The sequence below is a fragment of the Dipodomys merriami genome, unplaced genomic scaffold (genome assembly GCF_024711535.1).
Source record: "Dipodomys merriami isolate MVZ:Mamm:240054 unplaced genomic scaffold, mDipMer1.0.p SCAF_3, whole genome shotgun sequence".
NCBI lineage: Eukaryota > Metazoa > Chordata > Mammalia > Rodentia > Heteromyidae > Dipodomys > Dipodomys merriami.
In genome coordinates, this window is record NW_027204492.1 from 65,520,670 (window position 1) to 65,542,637 (window position 21,968).

Genomic DNA, 21,968 nt, shown 5'->3' on the forward strand with positions numbered 1-21,968 from the left:
TGTAGTATTTGTATAAATGGATGCCTTGCTCACACCACTTGTGATGATGAATTTTAAGTGAATTTGACTTCAAATGGTAAAATGAAACCATTCTGTTGTACCTAAAGAATGGAGGATATTTTCTAGATGGGTCAGGATAGCAGAATATTGATAAAGGTGACAGAATAAGTACAAAATAAATAAAAATATCACCCACAAAATAAAACATATGCATACCAACAGTTAAAATTACATAGAAATCCCAGCACTCGTGGCTCACACTGTAATCCTAGTTACTGAGGAGGCTAAGATCTGAGGATCATGGTTCAAAGTCATCCTATGTAGGAAAGTCTGTGAGATTCTTATCTCCAATTAACCACCAGCAAAAAAAAGCCAGAAATAAAATTGTGGCACAAGTGGTAGGGTACTAGCCTTGAGCATAAAAGCTCAGGAATAGCATCTAGATGCTGAGTTTAGGCCCCATGACCAACAAAAAGAAAAAAAAATACATCAGTAACAAGGGATGAATGTCTTAACATACCTACAAATTATAAAAAAATGAAAAGATAAAATATATTTCCAAATGGAACCTTGACCAAAATATAAGCACAAAAGAAAAACAAAATGGCTAGGTGCTGGTGGTTCACTGTAATCCTAGATACTCAGGAGGCTGAGATCTGAGGATCTCAGTTTAAAGGCAGCTGGGGCAGGAAAGTATGAAATATCCCATGTCTTAAAAATCTGGGCTCAAATAGTAAAGCAAGCTAGAGAAGATGCAAGGCATTTAGGTTTCCCTGGTATTGGAACAAAAAGGCTCTTGACTATATGTACAAGAATTGTAATCTGAAGCCAGGCACTGGTGGCTCACACCTGTAATCCTAGCTACTCAGGAGGCTGAGATCTGAGCATCATGGTTCAAAGCCATCCCAGGCAGGAAACTCCGTGAGACTCTCATCTCCAGTACAAAACCACTAGAATTCTGGAAGTGGTGCTGTGACTCAAGCGGTAGAGTGCTCACCTTGAGCTGAAGAACACAAGGACAGCGCCCAAGCCCAGAGTTCAAGCCCCACAACCGACAAAAAAAAAAAAAAAAAAAGAATTGTAACCTGGTTTAAACTAAGAGATATCCAGGTGTTAGTGGCTCACACCTTCAATCACAACTACTCAGAAGCCTGAGATCTGTGGATCACTGTTCAAAGCCAGTCCTGGCAGGAAAGTCCATAAGACCCTACTCTCCAACTACCAAAAAGCCAGAAGTGAAGCTGTGGCTCAAGTGGTAGAGAACTAGCCTTGAGCAATAAAAAACTCAGAGACAGTACCTAGTCCCCAAGTTCAAGCTCCAGGACTGATATATGCACACACACACACACACACACACACACACACACACACACACACACACACACACACACTTCACATGAGATACGCTGGTCACTGGTGGCTCACGTCTATAATCCTAGGTATTCAGGAGGATGAGATAGGAGCATTGCAGTTTGAAGGCAATGCAGGTAAGAAAGTCAGTGAGACTCTTATCTCCAATTAACCACCAAAAAGCAGGAGGTATAGCTCATTGTGGCTCAAGTGTTAGAGCACTAGCCTTGAGCAAAAAAGCTCAAGCACAGTGCCCAGGTCCAGATTTCAAGCCCCAGGATGAGCATTACACACACACACACACACACACACACACACACACACACACACACACACACACACACACACACACACACGCATACACAATCCAAGAGATATGCAAGTTAACATACACACTGATAGATCACTTGTTTTTCATCTATGAGATGGAATAATTGAAAAGTCTGGTGCTTCTATTTTTCTTCCTTGTTTTTTTTGGGGCAGTTGTGGGGCTTGAACTCAGGCCCTAGGCACTGTCCTTGAGCTCTTTTGCCCAAGGTCAGCACTCTATCACTTTGAACCACAGCTCCACTTCCATTGGTTAATTAGAGGTAAGAATCTAATGGGGACTTTTCTGCTCCAGCTGGCTTTGAACTGTGATCCTCAGATCTCAATCTCTTGAGGAGCTAGGATTACAGGCATGAGCCCCCAGCACCTGGCTGGTGCTTCTCTTTTTGTGAGGTACAGAAAATTTTTTTCTCTTACATAATTATGGGGAATACCATTTGTATCTTTCTTAAGGAAAATCTGACAGTAATAAGCAATATAAGTTTTCTTTTCACCAGTTAAGCAGCAATTGCCCATCCAGGAATAGATTCCAAACACAGAGTACTACAATATTCCTAAAGGTGATAAATGTTACAATTCCTTGTAGACATGGTTGTAATAGCAAGAATAGAGTCACCAAGAGCTAGAATGTAGCTCACTAATGCAAACCTAGCAAGTGCAACATCCTAGGTTTGATCCCCAGTACCAAAAAAGAAAAGACAAAAAAATACAGTTTAAAAAAACCCAAACAAGTATAGAGCCACCAAGTCTACAGAGCAAATAGCTATTCTCTCGCTGCTGCAAGGAATGAGGGATGTCTCTGCATAGCACTAGTAAGGGAACTCATGGACATTTGTTGTCCTATTAGTAATTATATATATATATATATATTTTTTTTTTTTTAAGCTCTTCACTCCATGCACACTTTTTGTATACTACATACACTTCCTAAAGTAATCATGTTTTCAACTTGGTGAGCAAGTAGTCCCAATGACTTATTTTAAAGTGAAAAGAAAAAATGGCAAAAGAAGCTAACATATATTAAGCAGCATTTGTCTGAGAGGAGTGACAGTAAGGAATTTTTGTCTATTGAGATAAATTGCTGCCATGGGCAGGTAACACTGTTTATTTGTGTTCCCTTAATCTGTAAGAAAATTTGTAAGTGTGCCCCCTGTATGAGCATGGCTACTTCTGGTGCCACTTCTACCTATCTTGGCCTCTTCCAGCAACGCATATTCCAACATAAACATTTTTGTGCTGGTATGGGACATGAACTCAGGGCTTGGGTGCTGTCCCTGAGTTTTTGTGCTCAAAGATAGTGCTATAGCACTTAAGCCACAGATCAACCTCTGGTTTTTAATGGTTAATTGGAGATAAAAGTCTCACAGACTTTTCTGTGAAGGCTGGCTTTGAACCATAATCCTCAGCTCTCAACATCCTGAGTAGCTAGGATTAAAACTGTGAGCCACTGGCACCTTGCTAATATTTTTAAATTACTCATTCTGTTCAGGATTTGTCCTAAATCACTCATTTTTTGTGAAAAGCAATTCTTTTGCCCATGCTTTAAGTTGTTGGTTAGAAACCAGTAGTCACTGTCCTTAATGGTCATGCAGTTAGTGACACATACTTCAGAAGAGTCATCTTTCTTGACAAATGGTGAAAGCAGTGATGAGCTACAGCTGTCTCTCCCTGGACCAAATGCATTGACAGATAAATATTCAGAGTTTTGTGAGCCATTATTAAAAGCTTTAGTTTATAATAAATTACATGCACTCTTTGAAATAGCATATTTTCAAAGTTAATCAAAACTTATTTTCTTACATATCATTATTTTAGTTTATATCATAATAATGATATTACATATCATTATTTAGTTTATGATCTTGAAGTTAATTATAACACTTGTGTTAGAATGATGGAAATCTATCTTTTCAGGTCAGCATTCATTGACCACACTTAGATTTTTAAACTCAGTAAATGATACAACATGGGGCTTTTCCTCTCATGCTCTCCTTCCTCCAAAGACCCTATTAACCCTCTACCTGCATATCACTGCATGAAATTGATCCACAACAAATGGTGGATATTCTCAGATCTAACCAGTGCTGTCACTCAACAAGCATCAATATTTAATTTACAGTGTTCATTTTTATGGCATTTTAACTTGTGAACTGGGATAATATGTAACAAAGAAACATACATCTAAAAGCTGATCCTGAACATATACCATGATGTCCTAAGATGTTTAAAATATGCTACATTGGGACTTTTATATAGCAGTGTCTTAGTCCTTTTTCCACTTACTTCCTTCCCAAAGGACAGGGGGTCGTTTTCATGTGTTGCTAGGGAAGGAGGGCTTTTGGGATCTTCTATCATTGTAGCAGGTCAGGCAAAGAGCAGGTGTGGAATGGAATTCACATCTGCTCCAAGTCCTGCATGATTTTGTATGTTTCTCTGCCATCAGGTAGAGAACATAAGAATCCTGATTTCTCAAGGTTTTGGGGTAGCAGGAAAAAGAGGGCTGTGACAGCATGGAAGAATCTGTCCAGGCATTTGGAGCTTTCTGTCTACTTGGTTGGGGATTTTGATTCTTCAATTATTGCAGTACCTGCAGAGGACTCAGAAACACAAATACACCTACAAGATTGGATGGCTTACCACCTATGATCACCTCAGGCAGGAAATCAAGGTTACATGCTTTTGTAACAGTCTTGTGATTTTGGCAGCCTAGAGTTTCAAAACTTTCCTTTGATAATTTATAAAATACAACTATTACTAGTAGTGGTAGTAGTGGTAGTAGTAGTAGTAGTAGTAGTAGTAGTAGTAGTAGTAGTAGTAGTAGTAGCAGCAGCAGCAACAGCAGCAGCAGCAACAGCGGCAGCAGCAGCAGCAGTAATGAATAGTTGACAAAGGGCCTGGCAAAGACAAGGCAATCTTACCTATGTGTTCCTAAAAATGTCCCTCAAAATTCTTCTGCAAATCTCTTTCCTTGAGATTGTTGTAATTCTGTGAGTGGTTAGCACATAACACTCACAAAATAAACAAATACAGTGAGTGTTCTTCATATTTCAGGGGTGTTTTATAGGTAGGACTTCCCACTCTTTGATTCTCCCTCTGATTAGCCTGGGCTTCACCCACTTTAATTCATGTTGAACTAGAAATTATTCTGGCTTTTCACTGAAGTTGTACTTCTCTTGTTTGTTTCATATACAGTACAGGGCTTAAAGAAATCTGTGCCGTTTGTTACAAATTGAGTAAGTTTACTTAGAAACCTAGGATTCCATAAATTCCTGAAAAAGCAGTCATCTTGACGATGATGGGCCCTGCTTCTTCCATGGTAGCAAATGGCTAGAGCCAAGCAACAGCTGAGTCCTTAGACTATGCATTGTCATGGGCTAGGGACCATCTGGCCTTCTTTGTTCACCTGATCATCTTGATCATGAGGCACTTCAAGGATAGACATGAAATTCCACATTGAATAAATATCCTATTTCCACCTCTACCATTTTCTTATTAGTCATATCAAATTCTAGATATGGAGTGAGGTGACTCAGTTTGGAATATGAATCAAAATAATCTGTTAAGAGGTCAGGATATTCAAGGTTTCAAGGAGGAAATAAACAACCAGTAATTCTCAGTGCCTTACAACAACAAGAGTTTATTATTTGTTCACATACACACACACACACACACACACACACACACACACACACACACACACAATGTAGACACAAAGTGAAAACATGCATGGATAAGTACAGAAGTGTACAGGTGCAATGAGAGGACAAATGAGCACACTGGCTTACAAACCCACTCAGAACCCCACTAAGACTGATCATATTAGATTGCACAGTGCTGTTTTTATAAGACACATAAAAAGGCCTCAGCTTCCAAAGAAACAAGGGATGGAGTTACAAGAATATCCAACTTCAGTGAAAGAATTGCCCTACAAAAGGGTCTGAAAGCTTATAAAACACCTGAAAGCTTAAAAAGCATGTTAAGCATTTTGAACACAAACTACTTCGCATATTCAGAAACAGGGTAGCAAATAGGCAGTGCTCTAGCGATGCCCCTTCCTCTGGGCTCTTAGTTTAACAGGGAGATGTAGCCCAGATGGCCAATAGGCACTGAAACAGAGTTGGGCGAATTGGATCTTGCACAAGGGCTGGAAGGCTCCAGTCCAATATCTCCAGCAGAACCTGCAGACAGAAAGGAAGAGGGAAACAGACAGTCATACCTACAGGTCAAACCCATCTCAGCTCTTCCTTCTTTTTTTATTCTGTCTCACATAATCAGATATTTTCCACTAAAACCACTACAATGATCTATTCTCATGTGATTTCTCCTCAGTCAGTCTTATGTCTTCCATCCCAGCCATTGAATGTTTTTTGGTCAAGCCCAGGGTCTCTTCATATGCTCCTCCTTATATCAGGAACATGCTTTGATCTGCACTACACACAGGGGGTAGCCTAGCCTCCTATACTCACCTTCTCAGACCACTGTGATCAGCAACTTCTCCAGCTTCAGCCACCTTTCTAGCAGTCACTTGGTGGGGCTTCTTTACTCTCTGGGTAGAGAGCACTTTTTCAGTGCCACAATGCCCAACCTCCTGCCCCAGATTCCCTAAGTGTTCACCTCTCCTTTCAATTCCTACAGCCCTTCCTCTCTCCACACGTTACATTTTTTGTGAAACACTGCTTGGGAAGACATCTAGGCCCCTCCTCAAGACAAAACTCTCCTAGGGAGCAGGAATCTGAACTCGTGCAAATGAAGCCCTCTGTAAGTTCCTCAGCTCACAGTATACAGAAGAGATCTGAGGAGAAGGTTGTGGCCTAGGGGTCCAAAGACATTGTTCTTTTATTTGATATGATGCATGCCTTGATAGCCTCAGGGGGCCTCAGTTCCATTATTCTTTGTCACCAGGAGACTGACCATTGAGTATTGGGCAGAAAACATAAGAAAATGAAGTCTCACTGAACAACTCTCAAGTTCCAGCTCATGAGTCAGATTCAGGAAATTAGTATCTGACTCCAAGGTACAACACAACAATCCCAGTTTTCAGCCAGAACCAGGTTACCACAACATTCCTCCTCCTATTTCCCAATTACCCAACGGACCTTGTATTAGTCCTACAAGGAGCAATGTACCTGGGGGGCTGGAGGGCTGATGACATGACTTGGAGTTGGCAGCAGCCCGAGAAGAGTTTTTCAGGGCCAGGAGAGCCTCGGCAGCCTCCATCATCTGCTGCCACTCTAAGGCAGCAGAAACAGAAGCTTGGTCCGAGGCATTAGGGACCTACAAAGGAAAGGATATGAGAGAATGGTGGCTGGGGAACTACACATTCTCCTGCGGAGACAAGGGCACCTCAGTCTCCATTACCTCAATCTGCCATTCACCCCCATATCCTTCTGTACCTCCCATCAACAAAGCTCTTCTCCAAGTTTTTGGTCCCCATTCCTTCCAGTACCTGTGGCTGCATCAGAAGAGAGTCAGAACTGCCATAAGATGGATAGATCAGACTTGAGCTTCTGGAAACAATGAAAGGAGAGGCCAGTGGATTAAACCCTCTGGTACATATGTACAATTAAGAGATCATGAAGGTCATCGATTCATAACATCAGGATGTAGTAATCTAAATGACTGCTGAGTCCTTAATTCTTGTTAGGGCAAGTACTTTCTCCTCCTTGATCTGTTTCCATTCTGTATCTTCCTTCTCTGCATTTTTCCCAAGACATCAATTCCTACCAGCTTTTCCTTACGAGAATATCACAACAATATCACAGAATCCTGGTTCTGATCAGCAATGTATCTGGAAAGATGTGATTACATTCCACTTTTGAGGATGAGACACTACCTCCTTGGCTCTTTCCCAAGGTCTCCATGGATGAGAATGGCTCATACTCAAGAAGCTTCCTCTAATAACTTATAGACTTTCCCCTGGGCTTCTATGTCCCTCACCATCATGATCCTACTTTTGAGCAGGACTTTCTTTTCCATGGTTATTAATGTGAAATAAAAATTCCCATAAGGTCTTGTGCCAGTAGTCTTTTCAGTGTTATAGGAGTAAAATATTTTTCCTGCATGCCCACGGAGAATCAGAGGATCAGAAGACATAAAGCTACAGGTCTAAAGTATTATCAATAGGAAATATCAGGGCAGAGACACCTATTTTTCTCCATTATTCTGAGATGCTGTCTTCTCCTCTTATCTCATTCTCCTCATCCTACCTCTCAAAGAAACAAGCTCAAGGTTAGATATACAATAATAGAAGACACAAGTGATTCTATGGTTTAGTTCTACTCACATGATGGGCAGAGTAGGAGGCCCATAGAGTTCCCCAGAATGAGAAACTGACATTTCCTTCTCCAAGGTCCCTGGAGTATATGGCAGAGATGAAGTTGCTGGAGGCAAGCTGAGCATCAGAGGCCTTTGGGAGCTCTCCTACAGGGGCAGGGATCACAGAGGAAAAACCTGTGGTACCAGGACAGCCAGGGAGAGAATCTGGATGGGCATGTTTGGAATATAATCAGGAGCCCAGCCTGTCAAAATTTGGAAGACTAGCCCAGGTCTTCTGACAGATACTGAGGTCCAATGGAGAAGTCATTTTCCAGAAAACCAGATTGCAAATACTATGTACAGTTGGAGATTGAACCTGTGTCATTGGGACACAGTGGGAGATCTCTAAGAGCCTGGGGAGAGGAACTTGTCCCATTGGCGACAGACATATTCCCCTTACCTCCTGGAGAGTTATGCAAGTGCTGGTCCCAGGCTGAGACATAGTGCTCTCCATCCCAGCTGTAAAAGACCAGGAACAACTTAGGTGATGGTTTTTCTTCCACCCCCTTATCATCCCAACATACTCCAACCCCTATCCTGAGGTCCATTGTGCTACCAAATTTGTCTATGACTCTCTGAATCTCTCCATCCTAATAACCCTTAGTAGCTAACATTAATATGATGTTTTTACACAGACATACTAAGATCACACATAGGTACTTGCCCCAGGAAACACTGGTAGGACTAATGATAGAATCACTCACACTTCCTCTGCCCAACCTCAGGCTTCCTCCCTATCCAGAGACACTCACTGAGGGCACTTGCTTCAATGGCAAGCCTCTTGACAGGCATATGAGATTGGGAAGCCATAATCTTTTTTGATCTTGATCCCTGCTTCCTCCTTCGCTCTTCACGATGCTCCCTTCTGGCAATACTTAGAGAAGATATTTTCTTGCGGTGTTCCCTAAAGGGGATAGAATGATACAGTTGTCATATGTAGAAAAGGCCTGGCTTCTCCTTTTACCAGACACTAAAGTCACAAGAACAATGGACAGTTCTGACACTAGCAGGCCCAGAAGAGGCAGATGTACTTTTCACCATGATTTGGGTATTGATACCATGCAGAACACTATACCTTTTGTGGGGTTAAGTTCAGTCCCCCATGGGGCCAGTACTACTCACTATGGTACATTTGAAGTTGCAGGGGCAGAGGACATAGCACATGTCTTTGAGTTTCATGGTTCAGGATCAAAAGTGGAGGTGAGAATTGGCATACAAACCACTACCCCCATTTTACTTGCTTTGTCCTTGAAAAGGACTATATGATATGGCTGGTAGCTTGTTCTGCATTCTGCTCACTCTTACAATTTTCCCTCCCTTCTTTCCCCATGGCTATCCCTGACTGTCATCTTGACCTTCTTCCTCAGGTAGCATCCTTCCAATGAAGCCTCACTCACATATTGCCTCTTCCATACAACCACTTGATAGGTTTCCCTACATTTTCAACCTATCATGAGCTCCTTGCTTACCTTCACTGCATGCATGGAATTTTCTACCAACTATTGTTTTTTTCCTTTGCTCCTTCATTCATTCCCACATTTCTCCATCAACAGAAACCTATGTCCTGATCTAGCCAATAGACTAGTGCACTAATTTTTCTCTTGGACCCACATATCCTCCCTGCACTCATACAAATGATATATTCCCTCTTCAGCCTCCCGCTCATCTCCCATACTCCTCTCCACACTTGAAGGATGGTGATGGTCAGACCTCTACTCTTATCACCACCACTTCCTGGGCTTAAGTGTCCAATCTGGCATCCACATACTGCACTGTGTCCTCAGGAAGCCCAATCATTCTATTCTCCACTTTAGTGTGAAAGGCATTGTCATGAAGCCTGACCCAGGGACAGCATTTAGGAATCTTTCCTAAAGGGGCTCAGGTAGCAGAAAGGGGGTGGGATCCTGCTGCAGTGGAGGCAATGGGATGGGGTTTGGAGGAGCAGGATGAAGGGAAACAGAAGTATGCAAAATGAGGCATATTCCCTCACCAGTCTGCAGTTACAGCAGCCATCAGCAAGGCACACTCAATCAGTGGATTTTAGATAAGCTCTAACTTCTTAGCCATGCACCAGTGGCTCATGCCTGTAATCCTAGATACTCAGAAGGCTGAGATCTGAAGACCGTGGTTTGAAGCCAGCTATGACAGGAAAATCTGTGAGACTCATCTCCAATTAACCACCACCACCAAAAAAAAAAAAAAAAAAAAAAGCCAGAAGTGGAGCTGTGGCTCAAGTGGTTGGGCTGAATTCAAGCCTCAGGATGGGCACACAAAAGAAAATCTAATTTCTTATCAGGCCAGCTCTTACTGTCCTTTCTGATTTCCTAGAAAAGCTAATGAGCTGCTTTTTCTCTCTTCTATCCCACCCCTCATGTTCAATGACCAATGAGCATGAGATCTCCTGTTGTTGGCAGTCTGCAGTTTTGCTCACTAGCCTTCTTGTGGCTTCTTGTGCACACTGCAAAGCTGTTGCCCTGAACTGAATTGGAGCTTTATGTTCCCTTAGGACTGACTCCCAGACCAGTTTCCTTTTGGAAGTGAAACATGTAGTATGCATTTAAAAATTATATCATTTAAATAAATTTTTATGATCTTCTGGAATCCCCATGTCGTTTCCTCAATTATGAGCCATCTTAAACTCCCAGGGATCATTTAAAAGCCACCTGGAGAAATTTTGGTTCATATGTGTGAATCTGTTTCTGAGCTTCCTATGCTCACAGTAAATTTGTTAAATTTGTCTATTCCTGGGCTGATGATACTTAATTTTTTAATGTTTCACAACATAACTTAATGTCTGCTAGAGTAAACTGGTAAATCTTATCCATCTCTTATAACATACCTTCATTGTCTCTTGTTCACCCTTGTAAGTATAAGAAACTGCATGGCAAGTTCCTTAGGAAACTGGTTGCAACATATCTGGATTGCATTTTCTCTGAATCTATGGCTCAATTATAAGAGAATTAACTGGGACATCTAGCCTTCCTATTCATTAACTTGAAATGTCTATTTAATGTTTTAACCTTTTAATTTTTCTCATTTTTTATCTTTGTACATTCACATCTTGTCCAACATTTATTATATTTATCCAAAGTTACCCTCAAACACTGCTGCTCTTGTGTTTGAAATATGCAGAAATGTTGCAAGTCAGTATGGTGCTTGCACTTAGGTCTAGGCACTGTACTTTAGCTTTTTTCACTCAGGCTAGTGCTATGCCACTTGAACCACAACCCTAACTCCCGCTTTTTGGTGGTTAATTGTAAATAAGATTCTCATAGATTTTTCTGCCTGGGCTGGCTTTGAACTGTGATCCTCAGAGCTCAGCCTCCTGAGTATTACAGGTGACAGCCACCTAGGCCTGGCAAATTTTTGCCAGTACTGGAGTTTGAACTTAGCACTTTGGGCTTGCTAATGAATTTTTAAATGAGAATTATCTTACATTTAACCATCATGCTGCATGTTTACATATGAAGGCTTGTTTAGTGGTGTTTTGATATTATCTGCAAATCTGTTGATAAGTAATCGTTAAATCTATGGACATTTTCTAGTGTTGGCATGAACACCCAATACAAAGTCTAGTAAAAATGGCAAATTGGACTTTGAGTTACTCCAATTTTACAAAGAATATTGCCAAAATTTCTCTATGAAAAAGTTTCCCAGTGTTTCCCTCATCGTTGTTTCTTCATGTCCTGTCTCTTCTTTTCCTCTATCCTTTCCACATTCTTCCCCCCCTCCTTCCATTATATTTCCTTCCCTCTTTTCTTTCTCTACTAGATTAAGTAATGTGCCTTACATTCCAAATATTCATCTTAAAATCACAAATATATTTGCCTGTAATGAAAATGCTCAGGGCTCTGGTTATTTAATTTGATAATTCAGTGACTGACATTCATAAATCTCAAAACTTTTAACTTTATCTTGTAATCAAAATGTAGAACAATCATAAGGGCTTATCATTGTAAGCTTCCAAAAATTACAAGTACAGCCAAGTGCCAGTGTCTCACACCTGTAATCCTAGATACTAAGGAGGCTGAAACCTATAGGGTAGACAAGCAGGAAAGTTGGTGAGATTCCATCCACTCAAATAGCAAAAAAAACCCACAACCTGTTGTAGGTATGGCTCAAGTGGTATAGCACCAGCCATAAACAAGCAAGGCAAGTAGGCAAGTGAGACTGGGAGACCTTGAGGTCAAGCCCTGGTACCAGCACACACATACACACACACCACACACACACATACACACACACTACACATACAATCCAATTAGCAAACAAAGTAAAGAACTGAATGTATTCTAGGGTTGAGAATACCTCTTTCATTTTACTTCCATCTCTAGATTTCTCATTTTAAGCCAGCTTTTCTCTCCTGGATAATGTGACAGTTACAAAAGAAAGATTAACTTTTGTGTATGCTTGGAGGTTCATTCTGCTAAGCTTTTGCTTAGGATATTTGTATGTTGTGTTCAGGATATGGACAAGTTGTTTCATTCCCACATGCTGCCTTTACCTAGTTACACAAACTTTAAGTCTGCTAGGTTGACTTGGAGAATAATCTCTCCTTCTAGCTGAAACTGTTCTGGTTTTGAAATTTTGCACCAATTTATCTTGAAACTTTACTACAAAATAGATCCTAAAATATCTGGGATGTGTTTTCCTTATTTAAAACCTGCCCTACATTTAACTCAAATATAAACAAAAAGAATTTAATTAGTATGCTAGCCCTATAAACAACCTGCAGGTTCATTCCACTAGAGAAGTAGCCCTGGAATATTAGCCGGTCTCAGAATTACCTACAGGACTTCTCAAAACACGTATTGCTTAACTCTATACTTGTTGCTTCAGTTTACACCATCTCTGGTGAGAATACAGAATTTCTCATTTTTGGTTGTATGTGTGTATGTGTGTAATTGGGTATATGTGTGTGTGCATGTGTATACTGGTAGGGCTAGTGCTCTGCCACTGAGCCACAGATCCACTTTTGGCTTTTTAATAGTCGATTGGAGATAAAAGTCTCACAGACTTTTCCACACTGCCTTGGCTTTGAACAATGATCCTCAGATCTCAGGCTCCTGAGTAGTTTGGATTTCAGGTGTGAACCACCAGTGAGAAGCTTCTCAAGAGTTGTTTTAAGCAATTACTGTTAAGTATGTCCACATGTAAAACTCTACAATGAAGAACTGATTCCTTTGAGTTTTCATTTTGGAAATACACAAGGTTGGGATAAAATGAGGACTCACCTAGATTCCCAAAAACATATTGTTTTATTTATTTCATTTTATTTTATTTTTTGTCAGTCATGGGGCTTGAACTCTGGGCCTGAGCGCTCTCCCTCAGCTCTTCAACTGAAGGCGAGCACTCTACCACTTGAGCTACAGTACCACTTCCGGTTTTCTGGTGGTTTATTGGAGAGAAGAGTTTCACGGACTTTCCTGCCCGGGCTGGCTTTGAACCGCCATCCTCAGATCTCAGCTTCCTGAATAGCTAGGATTACAGGCATGAGCCACCGGCGCCTGGCAAACATATTTTTTTATCTGTCAGCATTGTTTCTCTTTTGATTAACTACGGTATAGTTTTAAGAATTTCATCCAATTATAACAATATTATCTCCTAAGGATTAACATGTTCTCCCATATAACTACAAGAGCATTATTTCACCCAAGAAATTTAACAATCATATGAGAATTATAGCCTAAGTCTGTATGAAATCCATATCTCAGTTTCCCTGTCTCAATAATATTTCTGAGAGACTAATTTGGGTATCAATTTAATGAACAAACACATATCAAATTCACTTGCCAACTGACTTAAAAATGATGGTGGGATGTTTCAAGAGGTAGAGCACCAGCCTTGAGGAAAGAAGCCAAGAAAGAATATGAGACCCTTGGTCCAAGCCCCAGTGCCAGCATAAAAAAATGGATGGTGAAATAGTGGAATTTCCTTTCTTTTTTGTGAATTGGGACTTAAACACAGGTTTTGTTACTTGCTAATCACACAATCTACAGCTTAAGCCTGTTCCCAGCCCTAAAGGTATTTCTTGATAAAGAAAAGTTGAGAAAACTGGGTTCTGGTGTCTCACGCTACTCAGAAGACTGCAATAGTATGATCAAGGTTTGAAGTCAGCTGGGGCAGAAATATCCATGAACCTCTTATCTCTGATTAACCAGTAAAAATCCAGAAGTGGTGATGTAGCTGAAGTGGTAGAGTGGTAGCTTTAAGCAAAATATGGAAGCTCAGGGTTCTGACTTCAAGCCCTAGTACCAGAAAAAAAAAAGATCAAAAGAAAGAAAACTTCAGATCAAAGAAAATAATTTCAATAATTTATATGTTGGCATCTGGTATTAGGGACCCACACATGTAATCCTAGCTATTCAGGAAGCTGAGATATGAGGATAATGTTTCAAAGCCTGCCCAGTCAGTAAAGTCTATGAGACTCTTTGAGGGGAATCTGCTTTGTTTTCGTAGCTCCATGTTGATCCCATGGCCCACTGACCACACTCCAATTAATCATCAAAAAAGCTCAGAGACAGTGCTCAGGCCCCAGTTTGACTCCCAGGTCTGGCACTTAAAAGAAAAGAATATATATATATATATATATATATATATATATATATATATATATATATATATATATATGCATGGCATCTAGCTGTTGAATGAGCAGGGCCCAATTTCTGCTCATTTCATTTAGTGCAGAAGAAGGGAATGGGATTAGTTCACAAGGTTCTACATTTAAGCTGCCTTAGGGAAGGTTCTTTGACTTGTCCAACTCAGAGGTCAGAGAGGAAACAGGAGCCTTGGTTTAGATCTCACGCTGGAAACCATGGAAAGCAGTGGAGTGTGCCCAGGCATAAGAAAAGTGCCAGGGGAGTGAAACCTAGGGGCACATACAAACAAAAGACTAAGGGTAGAGAGTCATAAGAAAATGATGCTAGAAGACTCTGGTGAAAAGAAAGACTCACTTCTAATAACTACATATAATTAATTGAAGATAATTTCTAAAGAGCTTATCTAGATTGCTAGTCTAAAAATTGTTATTTAATTTTTTAAAATTGACTTTATGAAGCCAGGCACCTATGGGTCATGTCCGTAATCATAGCTACTAAGGAGGATAAAGATTCAAAGTCAGAATGGACACCAAAAAAAAAACACATGAAGAAAAAAATCTGGAAATCAAGATATGGCTCAAGTGATAAAGCCTTGAGCAAAAAAGCTAAGCAGGAACTCAAGCTCCTGAATTCAAACATTAGTATTGGCACTAAAAGAAAAATTGAGTTTGTAATTCCAAATATTCTCAAGTAAAAAAACCCTTAGATCTTTTCTCCAATTAACCAGGAAAAAAAAAGCCAGAGTCAGATGCCAGTGACTCACACCTGTAATCCTAGCTACACATGAGTATGAGATCTGAGGATCTCAGTTCAAAGCCAGTCAGCCTGGGCAGGAAAGTCTGTGAACTACTACCTCCAATAAACTATTCAGAAGAAGCAAGAAATGGTGCTGTGGATCAAATGGTAGAGTGTTAGCCTTGAACAGAGAGGATCAGGGACAGAGCTCAGGCCCTCAGTTCAAACTCTGGGACAGCAAAAAAAAAAAAAATCAGAAGTGGAGCCAGCCTTGAGCAAGAAAGCTGAGTGAGAAAGCCAAGGAGAATACAAGAGCTGAATTTAAATACTAGCGCGCGCGCACGCACACACACACACACACACACACACACACACACACACACACACACACACACACACACACACACACACACACACACACACACACACACACACACACACACACACACACACACACACACACACACACACACACCAGCCTTGAGCAAGAAAGCTGAGTGAAAAAGCCAAGGAGAATACAAGGGCTGAATTTAAATACTAGCACACACACACACACACACACACACACACACACACACACACACACACACACACACACACCTTAGTTTAATTAGTGGCCAGTAACAAATACTTTAAGAAAAGTAGCACTAGCTTAACAAGAAATTTTGCAAACAATGCAAGATGCAACAATTCCCAATTCACTTTATGAAATCAGCATTACCTTCTAACAAAAAGGTGACACAATTAGATAGTTGTATTACAATATTAAGGATAAATATTCCTAATGACCATAGATATAAACTTCTCTCATGAAATCCTAATAGCTTGAATCCCACAGTATATGAAAATCATAATCTATCTCCAGGTACAATTTAACCTAGGAAAGTAAAAAAATGCATCAAGCCAGGTGGTGGTAGCTCATGCCTGTAATCCTAGCTACTCAGGAGGCTGAGATCTGAAGATCATGGTTCAAAGCCAGCCTGGGCAGGAAAGTCCATGAGACTCTTTATGTCCAATAAACTACTTAGAAAAAGCCAGAAATGGCACTGTGGCTCAAGTGGTAGAATGCTAGCCTTGAGCACAAAGAACCTCAAGGACAGCACCCTGGCTCTGAGTTCAAGTCCCAGGAAAGAAAAGAAAAAAATGAATCAGTGAATTTTATAATAGTAATGGAATAAAAGAAAAGAATAATTGTCAAATGTATAATAGAAAATTCAATTAATAATGCCACCATTCAAGATCAAAAATTAAACAAAGAATAACACAGAAATGTAAAATCATAGCCTTGGGAGGTTAATTGAGATATATTGTATACACTGTAGAAACATTAGAAGGAAAACAAATGGCTTGCAGAAAGGCTCAGGTGCTAATGTATGCTAAAAACAAATGTAAAGATCTGATAACAGGATCTTCAGGAGTATCCTCAACTCATTAAAAGTCATCCTCAGTGAAAAAGTTGTCTTTAATGGAGGAAGACAGAATGCTTTTGTCATAAACTAAGGAATATGGCAGAATCTCTCCACAGACTGCTCATAGGCTCATACCGTAATTCTACAGGCCTTGCAAAGTGCAATTAGGCAGGAAAAAGAAACAAGAGGCAAACATATGGGAAAAGAGGATGCAAAGACTGTCTTCATTTACAAATACCATGAATATTTATACAAAAATACTAATTCAGGAAATATCTCATGGATATCATGGATGTCATTACAAAAAAAGAAAGAAGCTCTAAGACAAATTAACTAATGGCACTAGGAAAAGTAGAACTCCATAAGGACAGCAAACAAACCTCAATAGCTCACACTACTTGCATACATTAACTCAAAATGAATGATAGATCTAAGTGGAAAATACTAAATTTTAAAATGCATGGAAACCACAGGAGAAAGTTTGTGTCATGAGAATGAGCAATGATATCTTAGGTAGGAGATACAAAAAGCATGACCCACTAGAAATACAACAGGTGGACTTTGAAAGACAAAGGACTTTGCTTCTCAGTGCCAGGTTCAATATCTCAGATAAGCCCACATTTTCAGTCCTGGTTCAGAACCTCATCACTGAACTTCACTTGTACCAACTATGAGAACAGAAAACTGGGCCCACTATTGCCAGTTGCAAATGTTCACAGTATTATCTTAAGTTCAGTGAGCTGAATTCTCCCTTTCCTGTATTTCTTGGCCAACTTTTCCCTTCACTCACTGCAGGCATGTGTCCTTGAGAAAACCTCACTGAATCCATTTCAAGTTCTGGGGAGGAGGCTTGTCCCTTCAGTCCTCTTAGACCCCCATAAACTTCTTTCACTGTTCTCTCTAACTCATTATTTCTAAGGATGGTGGAGCAACAAGAGAATCTGGATCAGGGCATTGCCTGGGAGAGGCTCACAGCAAAGACTAGCTCTGTGTCCTCAAGGCTATATAAACAATGTATGACTAAATAGCTCTATTGAAAAAAGAAAAGACTGAGGTCACCTCCATCCTATTTCCCTACAAAGGGAGATCCCTCTAGCATGCAAGGAGTTCCCTTGAAGTCCACAGTGCAACCCCACAACTAGGCCCCAAGAAGTGTTCACCTCTGCAGCTGTGCCTAGACAAGTCCAGCCTTCCTCCCTCACACTTCCCAAACCCTTCAAGTTCCAAACCTCCTTAAACCTGCCACTAGACACCAGCTGACACAGTAGAGTCTCACCTATGCCTCCGAGTGTTAAACCAGTCAAACTGAGCACTTCTCACCTAGCTCCTGCTCCTACTTTGATTCCCACCCCAAACTTCCTTAGAACCTGACAGACTTCACTCTAAGAATCAAATTGGGACTCAGGGAAGAGTCAAATGATCTCTTCTATCTGCAGCACACTCACCAATTGTGAACTCACCTTTTACCTGAAAGTCTCGGCATTTTGTTGTCCAGCAAGCAGAAACCTGGCTTGTGCCTGCTGAGCTGGCCGAAGACTAGATGAAAAGTGAAGAAAGACTGGAGCAGTGGGAGTAAACGACTTGGGAACAAGGAAATACCTTGTACCAGAAATGTATCAATTGCTTGAGCACTGTGTACAGGGCTGTAGGAGGAGGGAGAGAAGGGAGGAGGGACGAATAGGCCGGGATAAGGGCCTGGAGGAGATGTAGGGGGCGGGTTTCTCTGTGCTTTTTGTACCAACTAGAGTTTAGAGTTTAGAGTTTAGAGAGCTTAGTGGATCTCATCAGGGAAACCCTATTGGTCACTCTAGGCACAGTCACAGGCACATTGCACTCGTTGGAAGCATGTTCTTTGGTCCATTCTTTCCATATGTGTACCTGGTGTGTCTCATTTCCTTCCCTTGTCTGGAACACCTTCAGAGGGGCTGGCAATTGGCCTGCCAAAATCAGGCTGTACCCCAGCACCTGCACCTGGGATGGGATGCACAACATTGTTGCTGAATGCAGCAGTGGGTGGTAGTCGGATAGTAGGGTAATTAAATCTCTTTTTTCCATTTTCTTCTTTTTTGTTGCTGGCCCTGGGGCTTGAATTCAGAGCCTGGGAACTGGCTTGTTCCTGGTTAGTTAGAAATAACAGTCTCACAGACATTCCTGCCTGGGCTAGCTTTGAACTGCAATCTCTGTTCTCAGCCTCCTGAGTAGCTAGGATTGTAAGTGTGACCCACCAGCACCCAGCTCTCTGATTCTTTTACAGAATGTAAATGCCTCTCACAGAGAGCACAAGGAACAAGTCAACATGGGTGACACTGTGGAGGTCCCATTTAATGGCCAAACCCAGCCTAGGGAGCCTCCTCATCTGAGAGTGCCTTGGAGGAGCCAATTCCAGACGCTGCTGCCATGTGTGACCAAGCTCTTCAGGTGAGCTCGGGGCAAACTGCCTCTCACACCACTCTCAGCTTAGTCCAGCACCCTCCCTTTCTTTCCTACCAAGAGAACTCCAGGGGAAGCCTGAATCCCCTAGGCTTTTCCACCAAGAGAACCCTAGGTAAAGCCTGAAACCCTCAGGCCTCCCCGGGGCCCACTTGTCACTCTGATTTTATTCCATACCAGAAATGCCATTACTAAGGAGTGATCTGTGACCAAGACCCTCTGCTGATCTAAATTCCTACTCTTCCTAATATCTCTGTGCCTGGTCCTAAATAAACAACACTATAATTCACTATTGTTGTGTCATGAAAATCAATGTCACCTTCTGTGCCGCAGCCAATTTTGAGTGCATTGGTGAGGGGCAGCTCTGGTGATGGGGCTGTGGGGGAAGGCAGCCATCTAAGGTTGTCTACCCTGTCCTTGAGACAAGCAAGACAGCTTGCTGAGGGCAAGGTCCTAGCAATGGTGAATTACCCAGGGCTGGCATCTCTGGCCCTCATGGGGCCCTGTGAAGATGAGTGGGAGGGAATAGCAGGTCTCCTGTAATGCATTTGGGCTTAATATGGGAAGAGGCCTGGGTGGTGTTTATAAAGGGTAGGAAGCAGGTGGAGGAAGGGTCTGCAGGTCCTATGAAGGCCTTAACTTGCTGACTACTCAAAAACAGCTCCCTAGCATTCCAATCCCCACCCCCCCCTGGGGTCAGGGAAATTCCCTGCAAAAGAAAACTTTGTCTCCAATTGCAGAGAAATTCTCCTCCTATGATAGGAAACTTGTTCCCTCTTTGGGTGACCTTGAAATGAACGGCAGCATAGTTTGCTCAGGATAAATCTCCAAGGGAAATTGGATCACTTTTAAATACTAATACTTTGGAGAAGGCCCTGTTGGAAATTTCAAAACTAAAAATTTCCAGAGCAGCTTGGTGTCAGTGGCCCACACCCGTAACACCTAGATACTCAGGTGGTTAAGATCTGAGGATAGAGGTTCAAAGGCAGCAGGAAAATCCATGAGACTCATCTCCAATTAACCATCAAAAAGTCAGAAGTAGGGCTTTGGCTCAGGTGGTAGGGCACTAGCCTTCAAAAAAAAGCTCAGGGACAGTGCCCAGACCCTGAGTTCAAGCCCCAGGACTGGCACCAAAGAAAAAGGAATTGCCAGGGCAATGTATCAACATGTGAGATGTGTTTTCAGTACGGAATAATCTAACTGGGACACAAGAACACCACACTGTGCTTTTCCTCAAAGACATCATGTTCTCTATGATACTAATGGCACAAAAAATGCTTGCATGTCCAACTGTGGGATGCATGCTGAGATACCAGTATCTGCAAGCAGGAATGATGTGGGGTTAGCCTGAGCAGCAGCATGTCAACTCCACGTACCTCTTCCTATATGCCTGCTGGATAGCCAGGGTGACATCCATAGGTACAAAGCAAGCAAACTGTTTATTCCAGTGTAGTCAGTTGCTTTCAACCTAGCATCTCTGTAGTTTTTTCATGGCCCAGGTCTCACCTGTGCTCCCATAAGACCTCTATTCTCCTGAGATGGGCCAAAACTCAGTGGGGAACTTGCTTATGTTGCTGTGTCTCCCAAAGTGGCTGGAGCCTCACCTCCTGAGGTTCAGTTCTGCCTAAATAGGACAGGCATTTCAGTCCCAGGGGGTTGGGGAATCAGTCTCAAGACTGTTTCTTTGTAGTTATTATTACACCTTCCCTCTCCTCCCCCCCACGGGCTCTGTGCCCTGGAGAATAAAGAGGGGGAGTTGAGTAGTTGAGTGATCCTTATGTGCCTGTGTATGTATACCTGTACTTGAGCAAATAGATGCATGTGGGGGTGAGTGTGTGTATATATTTGTGTTTAGTATATGAATAATTGTTGAATGAAGAAACAATGCGGTGAAATCTGGTGCATCAACTCAGGTCACACATAAAAGCCAGTGGCAAAGATGAGATTTTAGTGTAACTAGACTGAGCCCTTATAAGGAACCTTCACCTCTGTTCCCCACTCTTGGCACAGACCTATCCTATCCAGTTTTCTCCTATCTTACCCTAACGATTTTGAAATCTGAGCCATCTGTCCTACTGCCAACCACAAGCCAACTAGCACCATAGCCAGCCTCCTTTGAAAAGTATAGTTCTGCTGCCAGTCTGACCTCTTGCTATGGAATCCAACCTCAGACCTGCCAGGTTCGAACCGACAAGTAGAACTTCTGCCTCCCCCTGACACAGGCCTCCTAAAAGAAGATACTTTCCTCTGTAGCCACATCCACGGAAAAATCTCTAGGTGCTTGCAACCAGCATTAGCCCCTGAGCCCTGGGCCTGACCTAGTGCAAGGGTCACCTCCTCCTTGGCAGCAGTACACTTGCGGAACGTTTTGCCTGGGCTCTCCTTTTCCACTATGTAGTGTCCCATCCACAAGGCCTCGTGATGAATAACTGAAAAATCATAAGTATTCAAGGCATCGAGTATGCTGATTCTATTGATTATTCATTCTCAAAGGCTTGCCACAATAGAGCTGAATATCCTTTATCTCATAGAGACAATGATTTTCCTTTGTGGTGACAATACATAAGACTGAATTCCATGTAAATTTCATGTGTACAACACAGAATATACATATGTACATACTCATGTATATTTTATATATACTTAAATATGCAATGGATATCTTCACATCGGTTCCATATAATATTCAAAGAATATAATATTCATTTTAAAATGTTATCTGACCAGGCACCAGTGGTTCATGCTTATAATCCAAGCTACTCAGGAGGCGGCAGGATCACAGTTCAAAGAAAGCCTTGGC

General features: G+C 41.6%; 1 protein-coding gene across 1 annotated transcript in view; it reads right to left on the reverse strand.

The window, feature by feature from the left end:
- Positions 1–5,303: 5,303 nt before the first annotated feature.
- LOC138839834 (doublesex- and mab-3-related transcription factor C1-like) overlaps positions 5,304–21,968 on the reverse strand; it is a 40,579-nt gene continuing 23,914 nt past the window's right edge. The window contains exons 3-8 of the mRNA XM_070039354.1: positions 8,745–8,896; positions 8,393–8,451; positions 7,961–8,097; positions 7,124–7,184; positions 6,804–6,951; positions 5,304–5,855 (exon numbers count right to left, since the gene is read on the reverse strand). Coding sequence (XP_069895455.1) covers positions 5,743–5,855; positions 6,804–6,951; positions 7,124–7,184; positions 7,961–8,097; positions 8,393–8,451; positions 8,745–8,896 — 670 coding nt within the window. The 3' untranslated portion in view covers positions 5,304–5,742. The remainder of the gene's footprint in view (positions 5,856–6,803; positions 6,952–7,123; positions 7,185–7,960; positions 8,098–8,392; positions 8,452–8,744; positions 8,897–21,968) is intronic.